This window comes from Corvus hawaiiensis, chromosome 2 (genome assembly GCF_020740725.1).
Source record: "Corvus hawaiiensis isolate bCorHaw1 chromosome 2, bCorHaw1.pri.cur, whole genome shotgun sequence".
NCBI classification, from domain to species: Eukaryota; Metazoa; Chordata; class Aves; order Passeriformes; family Corvidae; genus Corvus; species Corvus hawaiiensis.
Window position 1 is genome coordinate 45,187,374 of NC_063214.1, and position 27,297 is coordinate 45,214,670.

A 27,297-nucleotide genomic window follows, 5' to 3' on the forward strand; every position below is an offset into this window, starting at 1 on the left:
CATTAAAAAAATGGGTGTTGAAAGTTGGGACTCACTCTGATGGAGAATTCTTCTAAGTATTCAACACACAGTAAATCATGACAGTCAAATGCTCTTGCTCACTTTCTTCCACTTAAGCAAACAGAAAATCCAAGAGGTGCAAAACTTTAGAGCTCTAATACTTAACCACCTTGATGGATTGTGGATGCCTGGTATTTCAAGAGCATCAACATTATCTCCACTTTCCACAAAGAACTGTGATAAACAGACAAAGCTCATCCAGGTAGGAGACTGGCCTTCAAACTGCTTCCACAATTGTCATATATATTTTTTGTCAAACTATTTTACTATTTTTAAGTATGTGAGATGTGCACTTGGTGAGCCATAATTTAATAGTTATACTTTGATTGAAGCATGAACAATAGCATTCAATATCCAGAAGGATCCTCTACAAGGCAGCACATTTACAGGCAGAATTTTAGAGCTGGCTACCAAACTTGGAAGCACACAAAGTCTCCAGGCCTCCTTGTCAATACCCACTACTGCATTTTTAACCTTCAAGCCAATTGGAACCAAGGTGAGGTAGGAAGAGAGGCTGCAAGGTACAGTATTTCTGCAAGTCAAGAGAAAACAGGACACCAGCTAGAAAAAGGGACTCCGCTAATGACGCTGGCTCAGGGAAAGGCTGCACAATTGGAGGACCCTTACCAGGTATCAGGAAATCCACAGTGGCTCTCATAATAAAGGCTGAAAACCCTAAAGAAACCAATGTTTATTGGTTCATTGCTCATAAAACTACTTATTGTTATTCAGAAAAGCATTTTAATAACTTAGCACCCAAAACCTAATTCATCTGTCATCTCTGTAAGTCTTCAACCTCTCCTAATACACTGTCCACTGCTTTAACAGCAGTATAGCCCTCGTGTGCTAAAACTGGAGACCAGCATGCTAATTCTGCATTCCAGAAGGGAGTAGGAAACAAAACAACTCAGAACATCTTCCTATTAGCAAGGGTCAGTTTATCAGTACACAACATGATCATTTTCTATAAATACACCACGGTGTTAATTTCAAAGAAAGAGAAACCCCCAACACGGAAGGAAGAGTTCATCTGGGAGCAAACAGACGTAAACTTGGCACATCCAAATCATGGTCAGAATGGCAGGAAGGTTGCTAAGCAGCTTTGTTACAGCCCCCAAGTAGTACCAGTAGTAGAAAAGAATATACTATTTTTAAGATGAATTTCACTTGACCTGTATACAGAGACTTGGACTGAGGCAAGCTTTTCAACTGCAGTGTAAGCTAAAAAAGGACAAAGGGGAAGTACTGACACGAATGGAGTACGTGAATTTTAGCAAAGGATTTGATAGAAAGTGTGAAGAGCAGGAAATTACCTTAGGAATATTGCCTATCAGGAAGACAGATGCAGCTTTGTTAAAGGGCAAAGCCTCAGATCCCAGAAAAATTAGCTTAATACAGCATAATAAAAAAGGCACGAGAAGAGAAAGGTAATCTGTGGGTGTTGAGGGCTACTGAGGGCTACAAAGTGGAATGCACAGCACAGGAAAATGAAGGACACAAATAGTTCGGTCAAAGAATGGGAAAGCACAATCAAGATGAGAAGACTCTGGGCATAAGGCATAACAAGCCTCTGGAAGTGGACTATAGCTTAGGGTAGAGAGACCACAGGCCTGCAAAACGTAAAGGACACTGAGTAATCTACTCCCAGCATTAAACATATTTAAATCTGTGGCTGTATCTGAGCCACAACTCTCAGCATTTTCAAGATCAAGCCAGAAAAGAGGAGGAAAAAGCCACCTAACAGTTGTGAGCCTCGTGAAGATGTCAAGTGAAAAGATGGAGAGCTGCAGGAAGAGAAAGGAGGACTTTAGCTTTACTTTTAATGCATGTTGAAAGCCTTCAATGTGCAGACTAAAATTTAGGTAGAAAATGCTATTTTCTCTTCAGTTCCTTCATTCTGAACCAGCCTTTCCCCGAGTGGACAGATATGCAGTCCAAGAGAGGACTGATGCTTAGATGCCTTGGTTCTGATCACTTCCAAGTGAGTTTTTTCAGTGTGTCAACAGATAATAACCAGAGGAGAGGAAAACCAGCCACATCTTGTCCAAACCATTATCTCCAACATATTACACACATCTGCCTTTGCTTTTCTGTTTAATCTAAGCTCAATAATAGAAGCCAAGAAAGAACTCTGCTGAAACAGGTCAAAACAGTCATTCAGTCTGATATCTCTCTTCTGATAGTGCTTGTGCCAAGTTCCTCAAAGGGCAACTTAAAACAACAATAGGCATAAGCAATTCTGTAATATTAGATAACAAAGGAAAACATCTTTTGGTTCATAGCCTTTTTTTTTTTTTAATTCTATTTGGATTCCTAGCCCTATAAACATTCGGTTAATTTAATGACAGTTTCTATTCAATTTCATTCAGGGTCAAGCACTGCACTTTGGAAACAAAGATAGTAATGTCATTATCTTTCAGGGCATATGGTCAAGTCCAGAAGTGTCTTAGCATTACTCAAAACATATTAAACCATTTGTCTCACATTAGATGCAATCAAGTACCCTTTAGAAATATTCTGAATCAAGCCTTCTACCACATGAACTTTTGCAAGTGAATTTATTGAGTAAATAAATCCTTATGAGACCTCTACAGAAATACTGTTTTTCATTTAAATTGGGTTCCATCATATTCCCAAAGAAGGTCAAGGAAAGATTCCCATCTTAGTACTTCTGAACTGTGCCATTCATACATCCTCTCACTTCTGCATTTCTATTTACTAGCTCTTTTATTATTTTTTATATATATATATTTTTTTTTTGGGTGCAGTTCATTTAACCAAATAAAAGATTCCCCACAGCAGTAAGACAAAAAAAACAACACTTGGATCCCACTGGATGTTTCTGTGTATCAGTTTTTCAAGCCTAACTTTGAGAAGACAATTAGTTAATAGTTATACCATTTAAACTACAAATTATTTGTGGAGACAAACATACAAGTTGCAAATAGTTTTTTTAACATGAGTAGTTGAAAGAAAATAATGTAAAGCCTGGGTAAAAACTGGCTGGGTATTTTCCTGAAAAGAAAGAAATGGGGCATGATGAGTTATGAAGTTTTAGTTGTGTTGTAAATTCAGTATGTGTGAACCAGAAACAGTATTTGTATGGTCAGAAAATACTCAGTTTCTAGCTGCAATTATTTTGGTTTCAGAGCCATTGCACAGTACTAAACAAACCTTATAGACTCATGATGTTCCTAACACAATATAAATCTCAGTCTAATATCCAAAATGTGATTTACCTCTCTACTACTTCTCCCATGCAAACTGTCATTTATAAAATTATGTTCTACTTTCAGATAGGAATTATACATTACCTACCTTTACTGGCAAGTTTAGATATACAACCTTATGTTCATTCTTAATGGAACAGAATCTCTCTAGACTCTTATTTTCATTAATTTCTTTTAAATATTACCATTTTAAAGAGACATTAATTTTCTCTTCAAAAAGAAGAGAAGTTTTCTACTTTCTATGATTCTGACTTTCTTCCTTTATGTGTTTAAATTCTAGTATCTGAAATACTCATAGCACTGTGAGAAATAAAAATATGACTGGATGGGGAATTCTGAAAGCTCCCGGTACTCTGTTCCCATTGAAGTCACTGCTAGTTTATTCCACACTCCTGTGAGATGAGAGCTTAGGCAGCACTGGGGCCTGATTTCATGCTGTAATGTTTCCATAAATGGACTTCTAGGTATACACAGAATCTTTTTTTTTAGTCCTTAAGCACTCAATAACATCACCAGTGCGGATTTGCTCTACGCCTATATTCCCATTTGTGAGTTTCCCTAAAAACTGTTGAACCTGTTGGCTAAATTGAGGATAAAGCCTCAAAGGTATTTCAGTTCTGTAAGCTTTCTGAAGACTAGCAGGAAAACAGAGAGAAGAGAGACTATTAATGTCTCCCAGGGAGCTGGAGAGAGCCTCATCCTCACTGTTCAGCAGTCAATCCAGGGGGAGAACATTACAGTATGCCTTAACACTGGGAAAAGTTTAGATTGCAGCTCACATTCAAAGAATCACAGAATCAAAGAATCACAGAATCACAGAATAAACTGAGTTGTTAGGGACCTACCAGGATCAAGGAGTCCAACTCTCAGCCCTGCACAGGACTGTCCCCAAGAGCCACAGCATGTGCATGAGAGTATTGTCCAAACACTTCTTGAACTCTGTCAGGCAGCTTACCAATGAGGTACAAAGCCTTAAGGTTGCAATACTTCTACTGTTAAAGAACTACACTTGATTTCAATGAAATATATTAAATAATGTTTAAGCCTTAACACAGTAAGATTTAGACATTTTATATCTGCATTTAGGTAGGTTTATTTTAAGCAAGAAAATGATTTAAAAATTTCTAAATATATTCGGGATTTTTTATTTTTTTCTTTGTTTTTGCATCTTCTGATGAACAAGGGAAAACAGTATCTTACAACATGTGAGCAGTAGACAGCTACCAAGTATCTCCCACTACACAGTCTGAGGTGCACAAACACATGTAGGAGCCGGTGACTACATGCATTACAGCTGCTCCAGAGAGGAGATCTGCAGACATAGATCTTTCAGACAGCATTATGCCTGAGTGGGTTTAGTCAGGATGAGTGAGGAGAGGGAAAGAGCTAGCTGGGCAGTGAGACAAACACAACTGAAAAGATTCCGAAGGTAGAGAGCTCCTGGGCTCAAAAAATGTAAATTCATGTCTACACTTACACGTTCATGCAACCAGCCCACACCCAAAGTATCTTCCTACGAATGTTACCACAAGATTTATGATGTTCTTTGCAGTATTCAATCAATCCCTTTTCCCTTCAGTACTTGCAACTCTGCAGCAGCTCCTGGCTCAACTTTTGTGACTATGTACCTTCAACCAGGTGTTGCCAAGAGCTGCTTCCTTACAAGCAGTGATTTCAGACCCTGCCAGAAACCTCTGACAAATTCATTCTCCATGAGTCAGACCCTAATGCCATTATGAGGTCTAAACCAGCTGGCAGGAGTGAGACATATTAATCTCAGCTGACCTCTGTACACATAAAAAATTGCTAACATAAGATCTTCTCAAGTATATGCTGGCCTAAGTCTATTAAATAACTGCCTGGGATCCTGGAGGGGAAAAAAAAACCAAAAAGAGAAACCAAATCTAATCCTAAATCTCCTCTTATTCCAACAGTAGTGTCACTCTCCCCATTTTATCCCAAAAGCAGTGGTAGTGAACATTTATTCTTGAAGCTCACATTTCCCAGAGTAATGGACTGTTATGACTTGCTAGTCAGAAATAATGAGTGTAATGCCATTGCTCATCACTCTAAAGAAATCTTTAACCTTATCCTATAGATGCAGCATTTCAAAGAGATTAAGAAGGTTCAAACCACATTTCTCAGACAGTAATAAAAACTGGAACATTTTTAGGTACTTTTGTGAGCTTGCTGTGCTAGTGACCTACTTGCCCTAGACTTGCTCTGTGTTGAGTGCAAAAAGACATATGCAGAAGGTAATTCATCCCACCTGAAGGTGGACATCTAAAACAAATGGGATGAGCAGTTCTCTGCAGGTGTCCGTCTCTCCCCCTCAATTATAAGGGAAGCTTTGGCAAGATGCCCCATTTTTCAAACCACCGAAGTCTTTTAAAATGAACTTTTCTCTACCAGTTGCATTTCAGCCTCATTTAAAGGGTAAGGCAGACTGAATCTAAATGTAAATGTGTATGAATCCCTAAAGCACAAGGCAAACCAACACGTACATACAGATGGCTGTACACACATACACACACACACACACACACTTTTCAAAGGCCTGCAGCCAGGACCTGAAATAAAGTGACTGACTTCATGACATAATTTCTGATCTACTATGGAGCTGGGCAGATGGACTGAATCACATTTAGATTTCAGCTGGGTTCTAAAGGTACTGGTAGGAAACCTATGTTTATATCTTTAATTTTATTCTGAGTTTTCATTTTTAATTTTCAAGATTGCTTGTTTTAAAAGAATATTTAAAGACACCACCATCAAGAACACACTGTCTGCAATTAAATATAACCTAGCATAAGATCAAGTAATTCTGCTCCCCAAGAAGATGAGCTATGATTAATAGTATTTAAAGCTATTTTGTCTCATCATACATGTATTGTGCAGCCTGAAATTTATGATTTTTAAGATGTCAGAGAATATATTCATAATAATGAAAGTTATTTTGACTACGGTTTGCATCAAGCCCCATTTAGACAGAAATCAGAATTCAATTAAAATGTGTATATCCCAGCACTTTAAATAGTTCTTAGTTTTACAGAACTACCTAATTGTGTTAAAAGTATCAGAAAAAGAAGTATCATAACATGTTTGACTTAGTAAACATAGAAAATCTACCTATTAGTCAACTCCCATGGCTCCTATTCACACTAAAGCAGCCCTGTTTCTGAAATGATTCATAGGCCCCAAAATAAAACAAAAATTTAAATCTTTTTGAAAGCATCTGTTCAGGTGTGTTCCTATTTTTATTTTGGATGTTTTTCTCTGCAGCACTGACTTCATATATTTGTTTTTTACTTACGGACTGGACGAGAAAACTAGTTGTTCTGTTTGTGATCTGTTTGGTTTGGGGACTTTTGTAAGCCCAAACTGATTTCTCAATTTTGAGGGAACTGGACAAAATGAAAAATGAGTATTCACTCTACAACTGTCAGGTAAATTGAAACCAGGAATAATGAAAGCAAAATTTCTGTACAGTAGCAATTGAAGACTGCAGATTTTGGGAAAAAAAAAAAAAAAAAAGCCAACACCATTATTCAATCTACTGTAAATGTGGTCCATACTGATATTTAATGAACTGCATCCCACTGTGCTATGGTTCCAAAACTTGAGCTGACCTCAAGAGATAAAAATAGTTCTTCAATTCCATACATAATTAAGAAAACAGCAATATTTCAAGTAGAATTTGACAGATCTCAATGAAAGCATTTTGCAGATATCCAACACCGTGTCTTACATTTTGCAAAGTATTACATTTTGCTCACATCTTCAAATAAGCTGCCATGATTTCAAATGGGTTTATTTTTCAAACTAGATAGCATGCATTTTTTTATTAAGAATGTTTTTATTACACAATTGAGCCCTATGTTAAAAAATATATATTCATATTTAATCACAAAGAAAAGTTTGCAGATTTTATGGAGATTTGTGCAGAATAATCTCCAGAGTGTAGCAGCACCACCACCATTCAGTTTTCAATGCAACAGATGTAAACAATACAGAAAAAGTAAACAGACTAATTTCTAGCTACTAATTTCATCAAGATCATATGATATCAATTCTTCAAAACATCATAGGATTTGAAAGATTTTAATTGAAATATAAACTGGTATTATATCTAAGAACAACACATTTATTTTTGTAGCATAGAAGTTTTATGTCCAGATAACTTTAAAACTGTAGAAGCAAAAAAGCATGACCTCCTTTTCAATGTCTATCAGAACAATAAAAAGTCCTGCATAGATTTTAAATAGGAGGTTGTAGGGTTAACAAAAATATACCATTTTGACACCTGAATTCGGAGTTTAAGTCCCAGCTCCTGAGAGATCAGCATCAGCTTAAATCCATGCATACTACCAGGGGTTCTGAAATGAAATGAATCTATAAAACTTTGCACTTATTCGAGAGAAATCCTAACTGTATGTGACATATAAACTTTCTCACTGGCTGATAATGTCACTTGGTCCATAGCAGGAATTCTTTGCAAAACAGAGGAAAACAGAAAGGGATTATTCTGAAACTGTTCTGGCAGGAAGAGACAAAGGAAAAAACGCAAATGTTACAGCATAGAGACTGCATATTATCTTTGTAATGCTCTATGGAAACAGATATTTGCACTAGAATCAAGCAAGACTGCATGGTGTTTGATTACCTTTCCATACAGGCTACCTGCTATGCACATAGGCACAGGAACCACCTCTCTTAGACAAACAGGATGTGGGAGAAGGTGGCAGAATTTGGTTAAGGTCTTAAAACTAGATCCTTGAGAGCACTAGAAACCAGAGAACTCTAGAGAATCCCTAAGACTTCCACTTAATACCCCCAGCAGTGGCATGATGAATGCAAGCCTGAATCATGTTGCAGCAGAGGATTTCTTTGTGAGGAGCTGTCTGAGGTATTCATTTTTCCAGTTAAGAAATTACCAGAATAATCATAGGGACAGAGACAGTAACTACTGAAGGATAATATAGATTGTAAAAGAGCAACTCATAATTTGTATTTAAAATTAGACAGTATCAGCTGCTGCCCCAGTATTGACTGAGTGATCCTGATGGATTTACGAGACATAATGCTAGATACTGTATTCCTCAGTCAAATGTTTCTTTGCATACAGGACAGGATTCACACATCAGATCTAGACAGGAGCATGCATGAAGACATTCCCTCTCATGTTTTCTGTAATATTCCTTTCTCCTCTGCCAACCACAAGGGAGAAAAACCATGATTGTTTTATACACTATTCCTTCTCTTCTCTACTAAAAGTCAAATATGGATTCACAGAGTGTGAATGTAAAGATACCAGTTAATACTGAAAAGACAGACCTCAAGCCACAGTGGCAATACCAGCTTCATTACAGTTTGACTACTTTCAGCAAAGATGTCTAAAAACTGACAAATTTCAGAAATTAATCAGTGTACTGGGAAAATTAGTGCTAATTAAGTTATCTGAGTACCTGAACTTTCTCAACACAAAAACTGTAAAATAGATTAGCATTTTATTTACCCCTCATTATTGAGGTGAGCAGCAGCTGAAATCACACTATATTAATAAATTCAAAATTACAATAAATTACTTTTTTACAAACTGAACACAATCACACAATGTTTAAAATTGCATTATTACCAGTCTTGGGAACAAGGTGAAGACAGGATCTACACTTAGTGTCCATTTTCCACAGGAAGCAAAAATGGCATGCATTGACAAAAAGATGCACAAAATATACATATACCTCACATGAGGTGCACATGGACTGTCTCTCCCACACAGCTCAGTGAGGAATACAGAGTCTGAACACATCATTTGTTTTTCAGAGAATCATATATCCATAAATTGGTTGGAAGGGACTTCTGAAGATCATCTAGTCCAACCACCCTGAAATGAGCAGGGGCATCTTTTTCTTGGTAAGAACTTCAGTACCACATGGAGGAACTGTGAAAAGTCAAATCCAGCAATGTATCAGATTGCTTGCTGACACAGGGCTAAACCGTGTCTTCAGTTATACAGACATGGCAGGGAAGCAGGAGGGATCTCCATCCTGTGCACACTGAAACAAGGGAATGCCCTTCCACATTCACCAGCAAGACTTGGAGCAGTTACTTCAGCAGGGAGCAAGGAGGAGTCTTAGCAAACTATCCAACTCATTATTTACAATGACCTCCCCTTCTACTGCACTGTTTGTATACCCAAGGGGAAGATTATTTGGGAAAGTGAGGCAGGGCTGCAGCTGCTTCCTCATCTTCCCTCTGACACTCAGGACATAGCTGGTGATGCACCTGGCTGAACATGCATGATTTCATCCTTTACTCCTGCTGTGTCTGGCCCTAAAATGCATCTAACAAAAAACAAAAACAAACACAACCAACCAACAACAACAAAAAAAAACCCAACAAAAATCCACCACCATAACAACAACAAAAAACCCCTACACGTTTGGTTCTTCTGTTTTCTTTATTTTGAACATTTAACAAGGCTGCATAGTCAATTCAACTTTGTACCTAATGTGATTTTGAATTTCTTTTTAAAAGTATGTTTCAAGTTAAACCCACATGTTTAGTGATCTGACAGCTTTTTTTTTTTTTTTTGTCCTGGCAAAAACTGACATGAAAATGTCTCTGATGCTTTCTTTCTTTCTGACTGCTTTCCTTTGCTTTATTTAAAAGCGTATATTTAGGGAAAAATTTGTGAGAGCAGTACTTTGTTTTGAATATAGAATATGTGGGGATTTGACAAGTTCTAGAAATCTTCAGCTTTGAGTACTGCCAGTCTATTCTCAATTTTCTTTTTCTGGGCATCAGATGACAGCATCAGACAGTCAAAATTTACCAGCTTTTTAACAGAAATGCTTTGCATATGTGCAGGAGAAATTGGACATTCCATGTGAAATTACTCATCAATCATCATGGGCAAGAACTCCTTTTTAGTATCCATCATAAAGAAGCACAGTGTATCTTGCATGTCATATGTAACTCTCTGACAGAGGTTCAGCCAAGTCCCCAGTGGGAGCTCTCTGGGTTTCTTCACGCCGGCTCTTTCACCAGGCCCACTCACGCTCTGTGAAAAGCTTTGCCAGCTGCTGCTGGCTGCACAGGAACCTCTGTCAAAACCAGTTTAGAAAACTGCCTGGTTTCACATGCTGGCATCAGATCCTCTGTTTTATCTGGCAATTTTAAGCAATTTTGAACTGGCAAGAACAGCAAGTCAGCAAGATAATGATAATACTGTGGAGTTCATAGTGGTTTGTCTCTTAAGAACAGGCTTTGCTTTAGCCATGGTGAATGTAAAATGAAAATAAAAAAATCGACAATACTGATTTATAATGAACAACCAAAGGAAATGCTTCTCTCTCACCCATGAAAACAGAAGGGAAGCAGAAGTTGCACTAGGTAACTAGTCTGGGCACCTCCCTAGAAAGAAAAAGTCAGCTCACAGTATTTTTGTTCTGGGTTGGCCAAATACCTTTGAAGGTACCTTCAAATAACTTTTTGAAAATGATATGCTAGGAATTCATTGTCAAAACTACAACAACATGTACTTAAATTTGCAATCAGTTCACTGCAAAAGCATAGATACAAATACATTCTGTCTCACTTCTGATAAGAAAAACAGGTGACACTTTTTTCCCTTGCGTAAGGTAAGCTTTAAAAGCAATCTGCCTGACAAGGTTTAACTTTAGGTCCTGCAAGGGCTGCGATGGCACAAAAGACAGCAGGAGAATCAGGAAATGGCATAGTCATTTGGAGACAAATCCTGAGACAAGATCCCCGTACAAAAATAAAAGAGAGGTCCTGCAAACAGTGAAAAATATCCTGCACACATTGATAAAAAAGCCTTTAAAGTCATTCTTCAAAAAAATAAACTGAACTGACATATCAAGTCATTATGATTTCTTTTTTGTGACCTTCCTCTACATCCCTACGCACTAGATGAAACCAAACCCAGGGAACAAGAGTGCAAAGTTACAACACCAGAATAATAGCTTTCCCTGTTTTATTCTGGGGTTTCTCTGGAGAAGAGACTGCTATTTAACTCCCGTGCCACTGAAATCATATTCAGACAAGCATGTGAAAACCAAGATATTTGATTTTTATACAGGATATCACACTGTCATTTTGTGTAATTCTTTGTTCCCCAAAACTGGCTATTCATGTGCCCTGTTATTTTACCTCAGTGTGTCACACAGCTCTCAGTCTGCAAAAACAGTGGCAGCTCTGAGAAGGAAAGTAGACAGGAGGCAGGACAGCACAGACGGCAAGGCCACAGCATTTTAAGGATGGCTGCACCCTGGTAACGATCTCCCACATGCAACAGTGGCTGTAGGTGGCACTTCTGCCTCTCCAAGCTGCCAGGGCTCAACCCCTACAGTGAAACTAAAGATATTTACATATAGTGATATTGCCTGCAGGAAAATATTGTCAAACGCATGAACACTGCCCAGGAAAATCTTGTGCTGTGACCAATCAGGAGACTGGGGAAAGAGCAGGCTGAACAGCCATGATAATCCACTTCTCAGCCTCCTTTGCTTGCCAGTGTGGGAACAACACAGGTGCAGGATCAGTCCCCAGATACATGCTAGAGTGTAGCATGAGGTTCCTCTAGAGTGCAAACAAGTTTATTTCTGCAGTGATGCTTGTTTCCATGTTGTCATGTGGCCAAGGGAATTACTTGTTTCCAGAAGTCTGTTGGGAGGAAGGCTGTATGTACGGAGATGGGGCTTTGACATGCAGGTCCAAGGACAGACCCAAGACACCTCAACATTACTCAAGGGTGCTGCAACGGTGGGGTTGTCACTGCAGCCATCTCTCAGAGGCCCCACTCAAGACACCCTAAGTATACTGCAGAGTTAACAGGGTGTGCACCATCAGAGAACTGACTCTGGAGGTTCAAATGTTTGCACATGCTAATTATGTAACAGCAGACCACACATGTACTAGGATCAGCCAGATCACTACTATATGATGCAAGTTTTATATTCGGTTTAAAAGAAGAGTTTGATTTTCCAGGATCTTATAAATGACAGAAACTGGTGAGAAATGCATGCCATATCATTAAGCTCTCCTGGGTGACAAGTGTTATTTCCAAACAAAAATAAACCAACCCTACCTGAGGTATAGAACAGTTCTCTTCTATTAGGAGGATGAAAGAAGCAAAGAATCCCTTTCACCTTCTCACGACTTCAAAGAAATCTTTCTAGAGTTAACAGTGATAACATGCATACCTGGGGGCTTGGGAACCCCAGGTCACACCATATGGACAGTGACGAAGAAAGCAGCATCCCCCTGTGCCGACTGCCAAACATTCAGAAACCTAACAAAGCAACGTGAATGTGACTAATGGAGCAAGGGAACAGACCTACAACCTGATCCACTAAGAGAAACAGTGCCCTAACTTTGAGGCTTTCTATCAGTTTCAAAGAAGCAGATTCACTGTAGGCTTCTGCAAGGAGGTCTTAAACCCTTTTACTGACATCTGGATGTGTGAGTGAAATTTCTGCTATCAGTGATTATCCCAGCTGTGGCATTGCAATTAAGAAGCTGTGTTAGTCCATCTCTACAAAGAATCTCAAGGCATTATCACCACCTACTTGCTGTTCTCACTCAGCATTACTGCCACTGGTTTGTTAAGGCAAAGGATTTATCTTTCGAGAAAATTGGCTGAAAAATTAAGGGCAGAACAGTACATAAAGGGTGTCCAGATCCCACAGTACTTCCGGTGATCAACATTCTGTGTAGCTATTTTTACTCCTTCTCTCTAACCAGTCTGGGTCTCTCCTTTGTCCTCAATCCACTTTTTTCGTTGAGTCACATCAGATTAGAAATACATTCAACTATGAGAAAAATCTTTTGCAACTGATCCAAAAAGAAACAATAACAGAAACCCACGCGTATTACATTTGGAAACTCTTTAAAAAACAAACAGAAACAATGCAAGACACTGAAAAATACTGACAGGTTTCCTTACGGCCTTGTTTAGAAATGTACTGCAGCTGAAGTCACTAGTAGGATATCCTGTGTGTGACACATCAAGTAGTCAGTATAGGAGAAAAAGAAAGCAGACATTTGAATACAAGGCTTTGTTCTGTATTTTTGCTACACAATCTGTAACTACATCAGTGTGGATACAAAAATGCTGCTAGCAAGGATTTTCTTGCTATTTTCTAAGCCTGTGAGAGATTTTTTTCTCTCACAGAAGAGAGGTATCAGAGTTATGTGAACAACCAAACACCTGCAACCTTGAAAAGTCTTGTTTATAGTACAGTAGAAAAATATTTTGACAATGGATGTTTTAGGATTTTAGCCAATCACCCTAAGGGGTGGCTGATCCTTTGTCCAATTATACTATGAAGAAAAAAGTCTATAAAAGAGTTTGTAAAATAATTAAATCAATCAATCTTGCTGCACAATTCCTGCCTGCTGGATCTTCTCCTTCCTATGGCTGCGGTACATGGTAATATACCTTAGGGCATTCTTTTTTTAATACATCAGTTACCCCTCTGTCTCTATCACTGCAAAGGATTTGTCTGGTTTTTCTCAGTGTATGGACACTAACTGAACATCTTAACTGTGAGTACTGTAAATCTTACCTACACAAGCCCCTTACTACAAGAAAGAAAGTGAGGTGCTGAGGCACATCCAAAAAGAAACGGAGCTGGGGAAGGGTCTGGACTACAACTCTGATGAGGAGTGGCCGAGGGAACTGGGGATGTTCATCCTGGAGAAAAGGAAGTCCAGGGGGACCTTATTACTCTCTCCAACTGCCTGAAAGGAGGGTGTAGCCAAGTGGGGTTTGATCCCCCAAATAACAAGCAATAGGACAAGAGCAAATGTCATCAAGCAGCACCAAGTGAGGTTCTAATTTGATATTAGGAAAGATTTGTTCACTGAAGGGGTTGTCAAACACTGGAACAGGCTACCCAGGGAAGCGTTTGAGGCACTAGACCTAGAGGATTTAAAAGATGTGTAGATGTGACACTAAGGGATATGGTTTAGTGGTGGGCGTGGCAGTGCTATGTTTATGGTTGGACTCAATCTTAGGGTCTTTTTCAAACTAAACATTTCTGTGAGTCTTTGGTTTTATTACAAACTCATCACTGAATTTCTAAGCATTTTATTTTATCCTGTATTAATTCATGTGAACTGTGTGCCAGGTGTTTCCACAAGAAGCGCTGATGGAAGTTTTGTCATTGATTTTAGTGCAACAAAAGTCAAGATGGCTATTTTTCAAGTTCTTCATAGACCTAGTGTTTAATTAATAAGTTTTACAGAGTCTCAATATCATCAAGTCCCAAGGCAAAGCAGGGCTAAAATACATTGGCAGGAAGTTTGATCAGAAGGTAAAAGTGTGTCCTCCTCCACCATCTCCAGATACGCAGAGCTCTAATTGCTAAAGCAGAAATATGGAATGTTGGCCTTCACAGCATGGGATACAGATCAAAAAGGAAACATGAAACTGAAGATTACTCAACTACAACAGGAAGCTTGAGATCATGTAGGATTTTTTCACTACCAAAAATATTAGAGCCAAACCAAAACTCCCAAAAGAAAGTATCACCAGTTTCACACTGTAAACAGGACACTTCCTTAGCTTTGTAAACAGGAGACTGATTTGAAACAAACTGCCAAACAACATACGCAATCCAGTATTTTAGCCAAGAGAACCTCACCAGAAGCAGTGATATAAGTGCTCTCTTTTATCCAAAATATGCTATAAGGTAATCAACCTCATAAATACAATAGCAGGGATTTTGGAGGCAATTCTTGAATACAGCTTGAATCAACTGACTAAAAGATTACTACTAAATTTCTCTGCATTAGTGGGCAAATTCTTACTACAGAGAATGCCAACACAGAGCCTTCATAGTATTTCTTAGGATTCCTTTAATATCTTGATGTCTAATCCCTGTAAGTGCACAAAAGCCCAAGCAAGCCAGGGCAGCCATTCTCTAGGGTTGGGATCATGCTACAAACTTTGAGAGTTAACCCAAGGTTTCTCAGATGGGTAGGCAAAACTGAGTGCAGCTACACGAGGAATGGAGGAGGATGACAAGGAAAAGGGGCACAGCTGGCCCCAGAGATGTAAAGGACCGGACTCCATGTTCCTGCTACTGCTGCACATGGGGGAAGCGGGAGAGTGGGAAAAAGGAGGAGCAGGATGGAAGAGATGGGAAAGGCAAGCTCTACTTCTTAGGACCAATGTATTCCACCCATCACCACTCCTCTCTCAGCTGTGGTAGATGCCATTGTGGAATGGCTGAGGTTGGAAGTGACCTCAAGAAATTGCAATTACTGCTCTGGAGACAACAAGGAGATGGTATTTTGAGGCCTTTGGGACTCTGGTATCACATGTAAATGCCTACCCTGCATTGAGTGCCAGTCCTGCAAGATATTTTGTTTTTAAAGAGATCAGTCTGTAATTTGCTGCAGATATATTTTAGTATTAGCAAGATGATCCATAGGAAAAGACTGGAGCATAAAACACATTAATTCCTGCTGTATCTTTTGTACATATAGTATATTAGAGTTATGAAATAAAAGCCATTCCCTGTCCTTCTAATTTACAGCTCCCCAAAGGAGTTTCTTACTGTATAAATAATATACATTTGTGGCTATATTCCTTTTACATAATCTAAACACAGTCTAAAGAAGGAGTGACAGAAAGACATTGTAGTTAATTTGTATATTATTTTGTTCAACAAATTTCTGCCTTGATAATCCTTTTCCTAATAAGTTCCTTTTTAATTAATAAAAATTTTAATAATGTGAACATTTCTTTCAGAATTTCAACTAGCAACCTGAAAACCTGACATTATTAAACATAACTGGTTTCAACCCAAATTCCATAAATTACATAGCTACCAAAATCATGCAAAGATCTTAACTAATAGTTAGGTTCAAATATTGGTCTAATAGTTCACTGTTCAACTAGAACTTCAAAAAATTATATTCAACCTGGGGTATGGGGGCTTTTTTTGTACTCTAAAAAAAAATTCCCAGGTGCAGTATTTTTATGATTTTAATGCTGATTTGGAACCAACTATATCAAGTGTGCTTAATCTCACTTCCTTGTACTTCTGTCCTTAATTTATGCATTCCGTACAATCATTTGGACAATGCTCTCAGGCATACAGTGTGACTTTTGGGGATATCCTGTGCAGGGCTTAGAGCTGGACTCAATGATCATTCTTGGTCCCTTCCAAATCAACATATTTTGTGATTCTGCGATAGGTAAATATCTATTTTGCTATACTAGACAATATCCTAAAGATACAAATTATATTCTGCAAAGGCATGTACAAAAGACTCTTGCCTACGATATATATACTTTTTTTATTTTGATAGACTAAATACAACTGACAAAAGCATAGCAACAAAGCCTGTAAAAAAGCTGAAGGTACTTAGCCTTCTTTGCCTCAGGCTTTGATAGTAAAACCACTTTTCTTTGGGTATCCAGCCTCCTGTGCTGGAAGAGAGGGACAGGGAGCAGAATGAAGCCCCCACAATCCAAGAGGAAATGGTCAGATCCACCTAAGGGTCCTGAGAGAGCTGGCAGAAGTGTTACCAAGCCACTTTCCACCATTTACCAACAGTGCTAGCAAATCCAGAAGGTCCAGTTAACTGGAGGTCAGGAAATGTGACACCCGTCTATGAGAATGGACAGAAGGAGGATACACAGATATATAGCCCTGTCAGCCTGACCCTGGTGCCAGGAAAAGTCATAGAACAGCTCGTCAACAGAGTGTCTTCACACAGAACATGCAAGACAACCAGAGGATCAGGCCCAGTCAGCATGGCTTTAGAAAAGGCAGGTCCTGACTTGACCAACTTGATCTCCTTCTGTGACCAGATGACCCACTCAGTGGAAGAGGGGAAACAGATGTGGATGTTGTCTGCCTGGACTTTATGTAGTGGGTTGACCTTGGCTGGACAACAAGTGCCCACCAAGCCTCTCTATCTCTCCCCTTCCCAGCAGGAGAGGGGAGAGAAGATGGAAAATAACTGGTAGGTTGAGATAAGGCAGTTTACTAAAGCAAAAAAAAGCTGAAGTTTGGTGTGCATAGAGAAAAAACTTTATTCTCTACTTTCCATCAGGGAGTGGTATCCAGCCACATCCCAGGAAGCAGAGTTTCAGCACATGTAGTAATCGCTCTGGAAGGCAAACATTGTAAAATAACGAATGCCTGCCGTTCCTCCTCCCTCCCTTAACTTTACAATCTGAGCTGATGTGATATGGTATGGAATTACTCCTTTGGTTAATTTGGGCTTAGTTATGTCCCCTTCCGGACCTTTTCCACTCCCAGCCACTTGAGGGGGACAGAATGCTAGAGACACAGCACTGATGCTGTGCCAGCACTGCTCAGCAGTAGCCACGACACTGCTGTGTCCTCAACACCTTTCTAAATACCAGTGCAAACCACAGCACTGTGAAGGCTTCTGTGGGGAAAATTAACTCCATCTCAGCCAGACCCAAGACACTTTAGTAAAGCTTCTGACACCATATCCCACAGAATTATCCTGGAGAAACCAGATGCTCATGGCTTGGAGGGGTGCACTATTTCCTGGATAAAAGACTGCTCAATTGTCTGAGTCCAGAGAGTGGTGCTGAATGGAGTTACATCCAGCTGGCAGCTGCTCACAAGTCAGTTCAACAGAGATCAGTACTGGGGGCAGTCCTGTTTAATATCTTTATCGATGACCTGGATGAGAGGAGAGAATGCACCCTCAGCCAGTCTGCAGATAAAACCAAGCTGGGCAGGAGTGTCGGTTTCCTGCAGGGTAGGAAGGCTCTGCAGAGGGATCTGGACAGGCTGGATCGATGGCCCAAGGCCAACTGTATGAGTGCTGAGTTAACAGCTGGGCTTGATGATCTTGGAGGTCTTTTCCAACCTAAACAATTCTACAATTCCTAATTTTGCAAATACTTGGTACTCTTGGTTCATCATAAAATATAGTTATTTTTTCTCACCTCATTTACATATAAGCTATTCCAGCTTTCTTATTACACCGTCCTGTATGACTTGAACCCCTTAACTTTAAAGGAATTATGAAGATGGTCGAAGTTAAGCACATGATAATTATTACTGTGCTAATGATCCCCTGTGAATTTTCTATTTATGCCTATTCCTAGATGTTTTATAAAACACAACATTTCCGTGGCATGACAGTGGAAAAGAACTCCCCACATTATTTTAGACTTTCAGCACTGTTCAGTTTCTACAAATCAAAGCAATACAATTATCAAGTTTTTTCCTCAGGCCCTTTACAAATTAGCTGGCCTAATTCAGCTTTATACTAATACTTAAAAAAGCCCCAAACGAAAACCAAGAAGTTTCAAGAGACTGAAGAATTTATAGTGACTTCCACTACATGATATACATCTGCCTGATAAAACATATTTCAAGTTCCTTTAGAGAATTCCTCTATGCTGCTTGCTGCTGAGTCAGGGTTGAAATTCTCATGCAATATCCTTTGATATTTCAGCCCAAACTGTTAATTATACAGATAAGAGACATCATCAAAGTCAGATAATTGTAGACCAAAGTGCATTACTGCAGGGAAATTAGTAAGACTTTTTTTTAAACTGATGAAGCCTGAAATACACACTTCTATATAAAATCTAGAAAACGGGGAAATGAAGCCTATAAAACCCAATTTATTTTTTCCATTTTACAGTTGACACAATTTTATGTTACCAGAGTCCTCTAAAAAATGTATACAAGCCTATTATAAAAGAACTCAGTAAGTTCATTCCAAAACTGATGTTCTATACTACTACTGATACCAGAGACATTTCATAGAATCATGGAAACATAAAATCATAGAATCGCAGAATGGTTCGGGTTGAAAGGAACCTTGAGGGTCATCTAGTTACAATCCCTCTGTCAAGAGCAGGGACACTTTGCATTAGATTAGCTTGATGAAACCCCTTGAGCAGGCCTCTCTGGGCAACCTGTGCCAGTGCCTCACCACATCCACAGTAAAGAATTTCTCCCAATACCATAAAATCATAGAATCACAGAATGGCTTGGGTTGGAAGGGACCTTAAAGCATCTAATCTAAACCCACCCTCTTTAAAATACCAACCAATCAAACAACCAAAAAACAGAAAACAACACCATCTTCTCCCAAGAGCAGACACTTAACACTTATTTGGTGAGAGAATACTGCCCAAATCACCATATACTTTTCCCTGTGATTAGGCATCAGCCAATACAGGGAAGAAGAGGACAGAGTTAATGGCACACATCCATTTGGACTGGCCCTTAAGGAGCCAAAAGCTACTGGCAGTTCCCCAGAACGATATAGTACAGTTTTTCCTTTGTATTTTAGTGGTGCACAAGCAAATCAAAGTTTGAAAATTCCTTTTTTTCTGGATTCATAATGAAAACCACAAGAGTTGAGAATCTTACCTCCAGTCATCTGATGTTATGGTTTCAAATCCACATCAGAAGATACAGATGATTCCATGTCTTTCAGTTGTTTATATACTAAAATGATTTGACACTATGCTGTCTGTTCTGTCTTTTCTTTAAACTCTGGAGTTTGAAGTTTAAAATATGTATGGTGACGCTTAGTCTGAAGATACAGACTAGGCCTACTTTCCTAGACTACACAGCTGTTTGTTCAATCACAGATAAGAAGAAGCATGTGATGTTTCAGATAGAGATTATATAGTAAATAATATTATTTAGCAGTTGTTATCTCCCACTTTTCATCTCCAAGTACACATAAACAACAAAAATAAGAGAAACAAAACATTAGACTTCTTGTAATTAGGCAGTACTACCTCCAAACTGCAAACTGGGAAACTGAGTCAAAACAGAACAATGGAGGCATCTGGAAGACCTGTGTGTTATTCTGATGAACTTCAAAGTACTTAATAGCATTAATAAACGCTCTAAGTGAACAGCAGTACTTGTGCTATAAATGTTGCTGGCACCTCCAGAACACTTTAAAAAATTGATTAGTGCTACACTGGACTCCTGAGTCATCAATGACCGTCCTTCCACTAGGACAAGAGGATGTCTTGTAAGCAGGTTATTTATATTCTTAGTATCTTCAGCAGAAAGTACAGTCTGGTTAGATTTGGTAGGCATTAAATGGCAATTTTTTGTATGTGCTGCCCTCATCTATAGATTCTTATCAGAGCAACTTCAGTCTTAAGTTTAAGAGCAATTACAAATAGGCCAACCTCTTTTAGTCTGGAAGAAGAAAGGCAATATTGAATCATGCACACTGCAAAGGTTTGTTTTGGCCAGAAGCAAGAAAAAGCCTCCATATTAAACTCTGTGTATGCAGAGTTTATCCTGCTTGGAAGCAACTGAAAACTGAATTAAAAAAAAAAAAAAATTAATAAAATGTGCAGGTGGTCTTGCACTTGCCAAGATATTTTTTGAAGCTGAATGGGCCTTGTTTCCTCTTCAGTATCTCTTTTAATTTCACAACCCAATAATCATGATCATCAACCCAGAACATAATATTAAACTTTTTATGCTTGCTGTGTGTTTTGAGAAAGACTGTTGGAAGACATTTACCCCAATGTATTGTGTGCTCTCAGATCCCATTCTGTGTTGTCATGTCTGCAAATATTTACAAAGCAAAAAATACTGTCTGACTCAGCAATGCAACTCACATGTCTTTCATGCTGTTCCATATCATTGCTTCACACCAAAACAACACAAAAACACCACTGTGAATTACGAAAGACAGAAATACTATTAGTGGCCTACAGCCAACCATGGTCTAAACAGTTTGCTTGTAAGCTCATCACATGCATTCAACATTTGGAATACTGCTCAAAACCTCTGGCTGCACAAATATAGATCCTCATTGAAGGAACTCAAGCAACAGTTTCATTTGAGTAGAATCAGGGGGATCAGCAACTGATCTGCTTTAAATGTTGCAACCCCACACCCAGCTCCACTGGTCACACAAGAACACGTGGTCCTTTGCAGAGAAAAAGCAACAGGATTCCCAAGCACAGGGAGAGAGCAAGCCTGCAGCATGCTAGCCTTCATCAAAGTCTGTGACCTCCTCAGAATGTCCATAACATCCATTCAAGAACTGCAGAAGTGTCTGACTTCAGCATGGGCACTTTTCACTGTAGGCTGCAGGGCTCACTAGCACATGTCCCAGCAAAGATGAAAAGTAGGATGTAATTACATATAGATCTGCCACTTTCCAACAGCCCCAGTATTAGTCCACCTGGTACCCATGAAGATCACCCACTACAGGTTGTCTCAGGTAATTTTAAAGGTACAAAGTTTAATCACAATGTTGAATGATCACAACTAGGAAGAGAGCAATTAACTAATAATTTCAGATGCTTGTTCTCTTCATCACTCCAAGAAGCAATTTACACCACAGGAGTAAAACATCCATCATACTGCCATTAGGATGAAAACCTTATTTATATTAGGGGTTAATGATTTCTTCATTGACCATACAGAGAAGATCAGTGTAACACACATTTTGATGTTCTAAGTATGTAAGTTTTCAAAGAAAAAGCTTGTTTGAAGTTTGAGTTGGACGGAAGCTTGCTTAGCTTAGTTCAGAGATGGTCTCAGTTCTTCTATGAAGTTTCAGATGGCAGGCTAACAAGTCATGAAGCTTGATAAAACACAAAATAGTTTTAAAGAATAAAACAGAAATAACAAATACATACTTTTATTACGAACACATACTTTTCTTTTTCTTAATGAGAATAAATCTGATTTCTGTATCAGAAGGAACTGCAATTCTGTCCTGTTTCCTGACTTAACATTTCAGTTCTAAGAAAAAAATCCTCCACCTTCTCTAAGCCTTCTTTCAGTGACTAGGAAAGGCATACAAAATATTATTAAGTTCAATATGGCTCCAAACTTTAAACAAAAACATCTTCCCAAATCAACTGTATACCCATTACATGCATTGTATACATGCTGGAAAATAAACACTGGCAAATACAGTCTTGGAAATGGCTCAAGTGACTGGGGTTTTGGAAAGGGTTTATAGAATATATAAATGCTGTCAACTGGAAGATGTTAACAAGAAGACTGATGTTAACTCTGTTCATTTTCAAGATGCATTTTTGCCTTTCGCCATGTAAGAAGGTACATGGCAACGTGCAAAAGCAGGTTCTCCCACGTGAGGCTGGAGCACATCAGGCTGCTCCCAGGCCAGAGGCTCATCACTTTTCCCAAACTGATAATCGTGGATCCTAGAGGTGAAGTTCAGCAGCGCTGTTTTTATGCAGTCTCCCCATTCATTCCCCGTGGGGCCACAGCACACGGCCACGTTCACTCGAGGCACCTGCGTCCCGCACTGCTGCGCTGCAGACCCTGGGCAGCACCTCGGCTGTCCAGGACATCCTCTGCCGGCAGCTCCCGGAGGGAACCGCACCGGAGTTCAGGCTGAAAACACCCTTCCTACGGGGCGGGCGGTGTCCGAGGGCTCGCTGCGGCCCTGCTGCGTGCTCACCATCCCCGGGCATCACAAGGGACGAGGCCAGTCCTGGTGGGGCAGTGTCCACCAGAGCCAGAGGAGCATCGAGCCCTGGGCTCAGACCCTCCGGTCGATAAAGTCCCCTACCCAGGAGAGCAGCACGCCGACAGCCCTTACAGGAGCCGAAGGCGGCGAGGCTGTGGCAGGGCCGGGAGACGATCCCGCTCCCGCCAAGGAGCCCTGGGGCGACGGCGGCGCCCCGCACACCCGGCCCCTGAGAGCCCCGGCAGCGGAGCCTGTGCGGCCGGAGCCGCCCCGGAGCCGGCGCTCGCCCCGCTCTGCCCCGCCGCCGGCACATCAGAGGCACACGGAGGACACGGGCCGCGGGTGCTGAGGGACGCCCGGCGGGGCCCGCCTGGTCAGCCGGGACCGAGCACTCCGCGTTGTCGGGGGCGAGGTGCCGCCCGCAGCCCGGAGGGGATGCTGGAGGTTCCGCCGACTCCCGGGAAACCTCCTCGAAGTTGCCCCGAGAAGTTTGGGACCGCCCGGAGATGCAGCCGCCGGGCAGAGCCGCCCCCTCAACCCACATCTCCCTCCTGCCACCTGGCCACACGCTCCTGGACCCCCACGCCCTGGCCGATCCCCCCCGGAACGGGACCCCACCTAGACCGACCCCCGTCGTCCTCTCGGGACAGGGCCCTCGCTCCCGGGACAGGGGAACGGCAGCCCCGGGGCGCGCTCAGGGCATCCTCCGCGAAAGCAGCCCTTGGGAATAAACAAAGCAGCAGGACACTTACCATCTCGCCTGATGTTGGAAGCCCGCAGGGCTTTTATAGATCCGCTCTGGGCAGGGGCGGTGGTGCCCTGACGGCTGCAGAAGTTCGCACAGACGACGGCGTAGAGCAGGAGGAGGATGAGCAGTTGCATTGGGACCAGCTGCGAGCGGGACCGTGTCTCTTCGAAGAAACGGGCTCTCCCGCCGAGGGTGCTTCCCTCACTCGTGTTCTCTTCCCCCTTACCGGACTTTTTTTGGTTGTTGAGGGTTGCTTGTGTGTTTGGGGGAGCTGTATGCAGGGGGGAAAAAAAAGGCACGATCCCCGCCAAAAAAAAAAAAAAAAAAAAAGGAAAAAAAGCAGAACCCCAGAGCACGCGAAGCAGCGGTCACCGCCGCCGCGCTACTCTCCGAGCTGCCTCCAAACTTCCTGCATGCTGAACTTTCGGCTGCCCTTCTGGGCCGGCCGAACTCAGCAGAGGTGCGGAGCTCCCGGGCCGGGACCGCCGCGCACTCTCCTCGTCCAGCACGGCCGTGCCCCAGTGGCAGGCGGGGGCTGCCGCAGCCGCGCTCCCCCGCGGCCGCCGCCGGGCTGCACCGCGCCTCGCACCGCCCCGCCCGCCCGCCCGCCCGCCGCGGGAGCGCCGCCGGGGGCTGCAGCGCCGGGAGCGCCCCGCTCTCCGCGCCGGGGGCCGGGGGAAAGGAGGGCCGGGGGAAGGGGTGGGAGCCGTGCCCGGGCCCTCCCTGAGCTACCGGCCGCGCCGTCTCCACTCTGGCCAAAAAGTGGCAGGAGGGGTGGTGCGAGGAGGGGGCTGTCCCCGCCGCGGAGTGAACGCCGGGCTCCCGGCGAGTGGGGTAGGACGGGCGCCGTGTGCCAAGGGCTCTCCGCCAGCAAAGGGGCCACGCACCCGAAGGTCCCGTCACCCTCAGGCTCCCGGTGGCCACGTAAAAGTCATCCCTGGGCCGAGTGACTCAAATCTCCGAACTGTTCCACGGCGTGTGAAGAGACTTAGTGGGATAACTCGTGAATAACCCGCAGTTGTCCCTGGGAGAAACATACGGGCTGTTTCTGTCATGCCAAGCACTGTCCAAAGCCTTTCATAAAAAGTTAGTTCTTACCAATTTAGACCCTCTAAATTTGGTCTGGTATTAAAAGATTGTATTACTGCCTGGAAGAGTTTAGGTCTAAACCAAAGGCATGTGAGGGTTGTGGTCAGATTGCTAGTTTAATACTCTTTTTCCTTCCATTAGCTGCAATGAAAATAATCAAAAAGAAGATGCAGAAAAAAGCTCGCTCAGATTTTAACAGTTTTCTAATAAATTCTTCCCTACTCAGTTTATTTCTTACAACATTTCATGCAGTCTTAGCCAGTCTAACAAACTGTTACACGCTGCCAGATCTTTAACAACATGAAACATACGTCACTAGCAGAAGAATGTCAATATGGTGCTGTATCAGGAGTCTTGGATGAGTCCTGCTACACTCTGAGGACTGCCTCTGGCTGTGTGAAGCATTTTCTCCAAGAGTGTGCTAAGATGACAATGGGACTGAAACATCTTGTATGTCTTAAGAAACAGTAGGGTGCAATTCTGTTATGCATAATTCATGCTTCTTTATCCCTTTCATGTTCCCCAAAACTGACAGTGAACCTAATCCTGCTCCCATGTGGTAGATAATGGAAAGGCTCCAACAGTGCTTCATTTGTGAGCAGATGTGCCTGTATTTTAGGTGCCCATTTCAGGGGGGGAGCTGGGTGAACAGAGGGAAGGTGGCCAATTCAATCATCCTAATGGAAGCAGAAAGTCAAATAGAGGGCACAGAGCAAATGAGTATGGGGGAGCCTGGGAGATGTTCTCTGTTCATTCAGTCAATGTGTCTGCCTCTTTCCAGTTACCTTACAAGGAACTGCCAGAAAATGCCAATAGAATCCCAGCTCCCCAGCTCTCTTCCGAGTGGAGGTACCTTTTAAGATAAAAGGAGGTGGTCAATACCCTGACCTTTACCACAACCCCGTGGTGAAGTCTTGCCTTTCTTGGTGCCTTCAGGCCCTCAGTCTCTTTTAGTTTCAGGATGCTGGAACCAGTCATCGGTTCTCTTTGGGGGAGTGGCCATTTTAAGAGAGGGAGAGAAAGAGAAAGAGGGACGGATTACCTTCCAACCAAAAGTCAGACAAAAGGTGTTTTGACAGTATCTGAGCAGTTGCACAATTCAGTCAAGAAAGGGCACTGTTTCCAAGACTGTTTCTGTATCCAGCTTCATCCATATAAATTTTCTTATATAAAATTCATTTGTCTTCCCAAGACCTGGGTCTGGAGACAGAGTCTCTCTGGCCCCATGCCTCCCTGGCTGCAAAGGTCCAACTTTAACAGAAAAGTAGAACAGGCTTTTGTCTTATACACTTCACAGCTGTTTGGCTGATGTGCTCCCTGGCTTTATAGAGACTATAAGTTTAAACTTCCTCAGGCTGACCAGGGCACAGAACTGAGGTTTCCTCAGCACTTTTTTTTTTTTTAAGAGTACATACTGTTGTGGTACATAAGATGAAGTTCCTGTTTATGTAGCAGAGATACCTGGTTGCTTAGAGAATTCTCAAGCAAAACAGCATGAGGCCTCATAAACTAGATGATGATGGAGACAGCAAGTGGATTCCACCACCAGTGGCTTTGATATACATTGAGAGGAGCTGTGTATAACTCCTGTCATATGCTCACAGTACATTTCTGTTTCTCTCTGTGCAAAACACGGGATGGTGCCAGTCTTTTTTCTTAAAGCAAAAAATATTTTTGTAGCAGAACAGACAAGTGTCTTTCTCAGTTCAGAAAACAGGGAGTAATATTGTGGGGTCCAAAACAGAGACCTAGTTCTATGAATTACCAGGTATTTATTTTAGCCCTAGTATCAGAAAACCCTCAGATTTTCCAATTTGGTGTACAGAAAGATTTTGGGACAGAGAAGCAAGACTAACATGCATTGGTAGACCATAGTAGGAAAGGCCTCTATTCCAATGACTGTTGCTACAGCTTCCTAGTTCACTTTAAAGACCACTAAACCCACCAAAACCCAGAAATGTATCTCTATAATAAAGTGTCAGAGAACCCCCTGTCAAAGTGTGAGAAGTTTGGATTATACTCAGACATTTTTATAAACACATCACTGTGTCTTTCCTTTCTGGAAAACATTCTAGCACACTGGCTAATCTGCATTCTAAGTGCTTGGGACAATTTAAAGCATCAGGTGGCTTCTACAGGAAGACCTACAGCAAGTCGTGGTTACTGCACAAAAGGACACACTGATGTATAACTGTGATAACCTAAACTGTACATTTATCTGCTCAGCTGGGATCCTAATAACAGTCTTCACAGTTGGCATGAAGCTCAATTAATAGAAATTAAAAAGAAAATAATATAATTATTGTTAATCAACCTGGAAAAGCTTATCATGCTAACTTGGAAATCTGGTTGACAAGCAGAATAGTGTCAAATTATGGCTTTCATAAGGTACCAATTGGTATTGCACAATTTGAATCATATGAAATGAAATCCATGCATACTAAATGTTTTCAAAACTTCTTAAATGACAGGCTCAAAAATGTTTATGAAAAGAGGAAACATTGTTAAATGGATTCTCTTTGAGAGAGTGCCACTTAGGCTAATTTTTTAATTCTGCATTGATTTGCATTTCCAACAATGACCTGTGAAAAATGCAGCTATTACTGATGACTTTTGAAGATGACAAAAACTTTGGGGGAGTAACAATGGGATGATTTATAGCATTGGTGTTATCTAGAGACAGATGTGTAGATGCTG

At 41.2% G+C, this 27,297-nt stretch overlaps 1 protein-coding gene across 4 annotated transcripts in view; it reads right to left on the bottom strand.

Moving 5' to 3' along the window:
• Positions 1-24,066, bottom strand: part of PDGFD (platelet derived growth factor D) — a 144,281-nt gene extending 120,215 nt beyond the window's left edge. For 2 of the 4 annotated variants that reach the window (XM_048294666.1, XM_048294664.1), the window contains exon 1: positions 23,516-24,066. In XM_048294666.1, the coding sequence (XP_048150623.1) occupies positions 23,516-23,645 (130 nt within the window). In that variant the 5' untranslated portion in view covers positions 23,646-24,066. The remainder of the gene's footprint in view (positions 1-23,515) is intronic. The other 2 variants (XM_048294665.1, XM_048294663.1) reach the window with 1 other exon arrangement.
• Between the last annotated feature and the right edge of the window lie 3,231 nt (positions 24,067-27,297).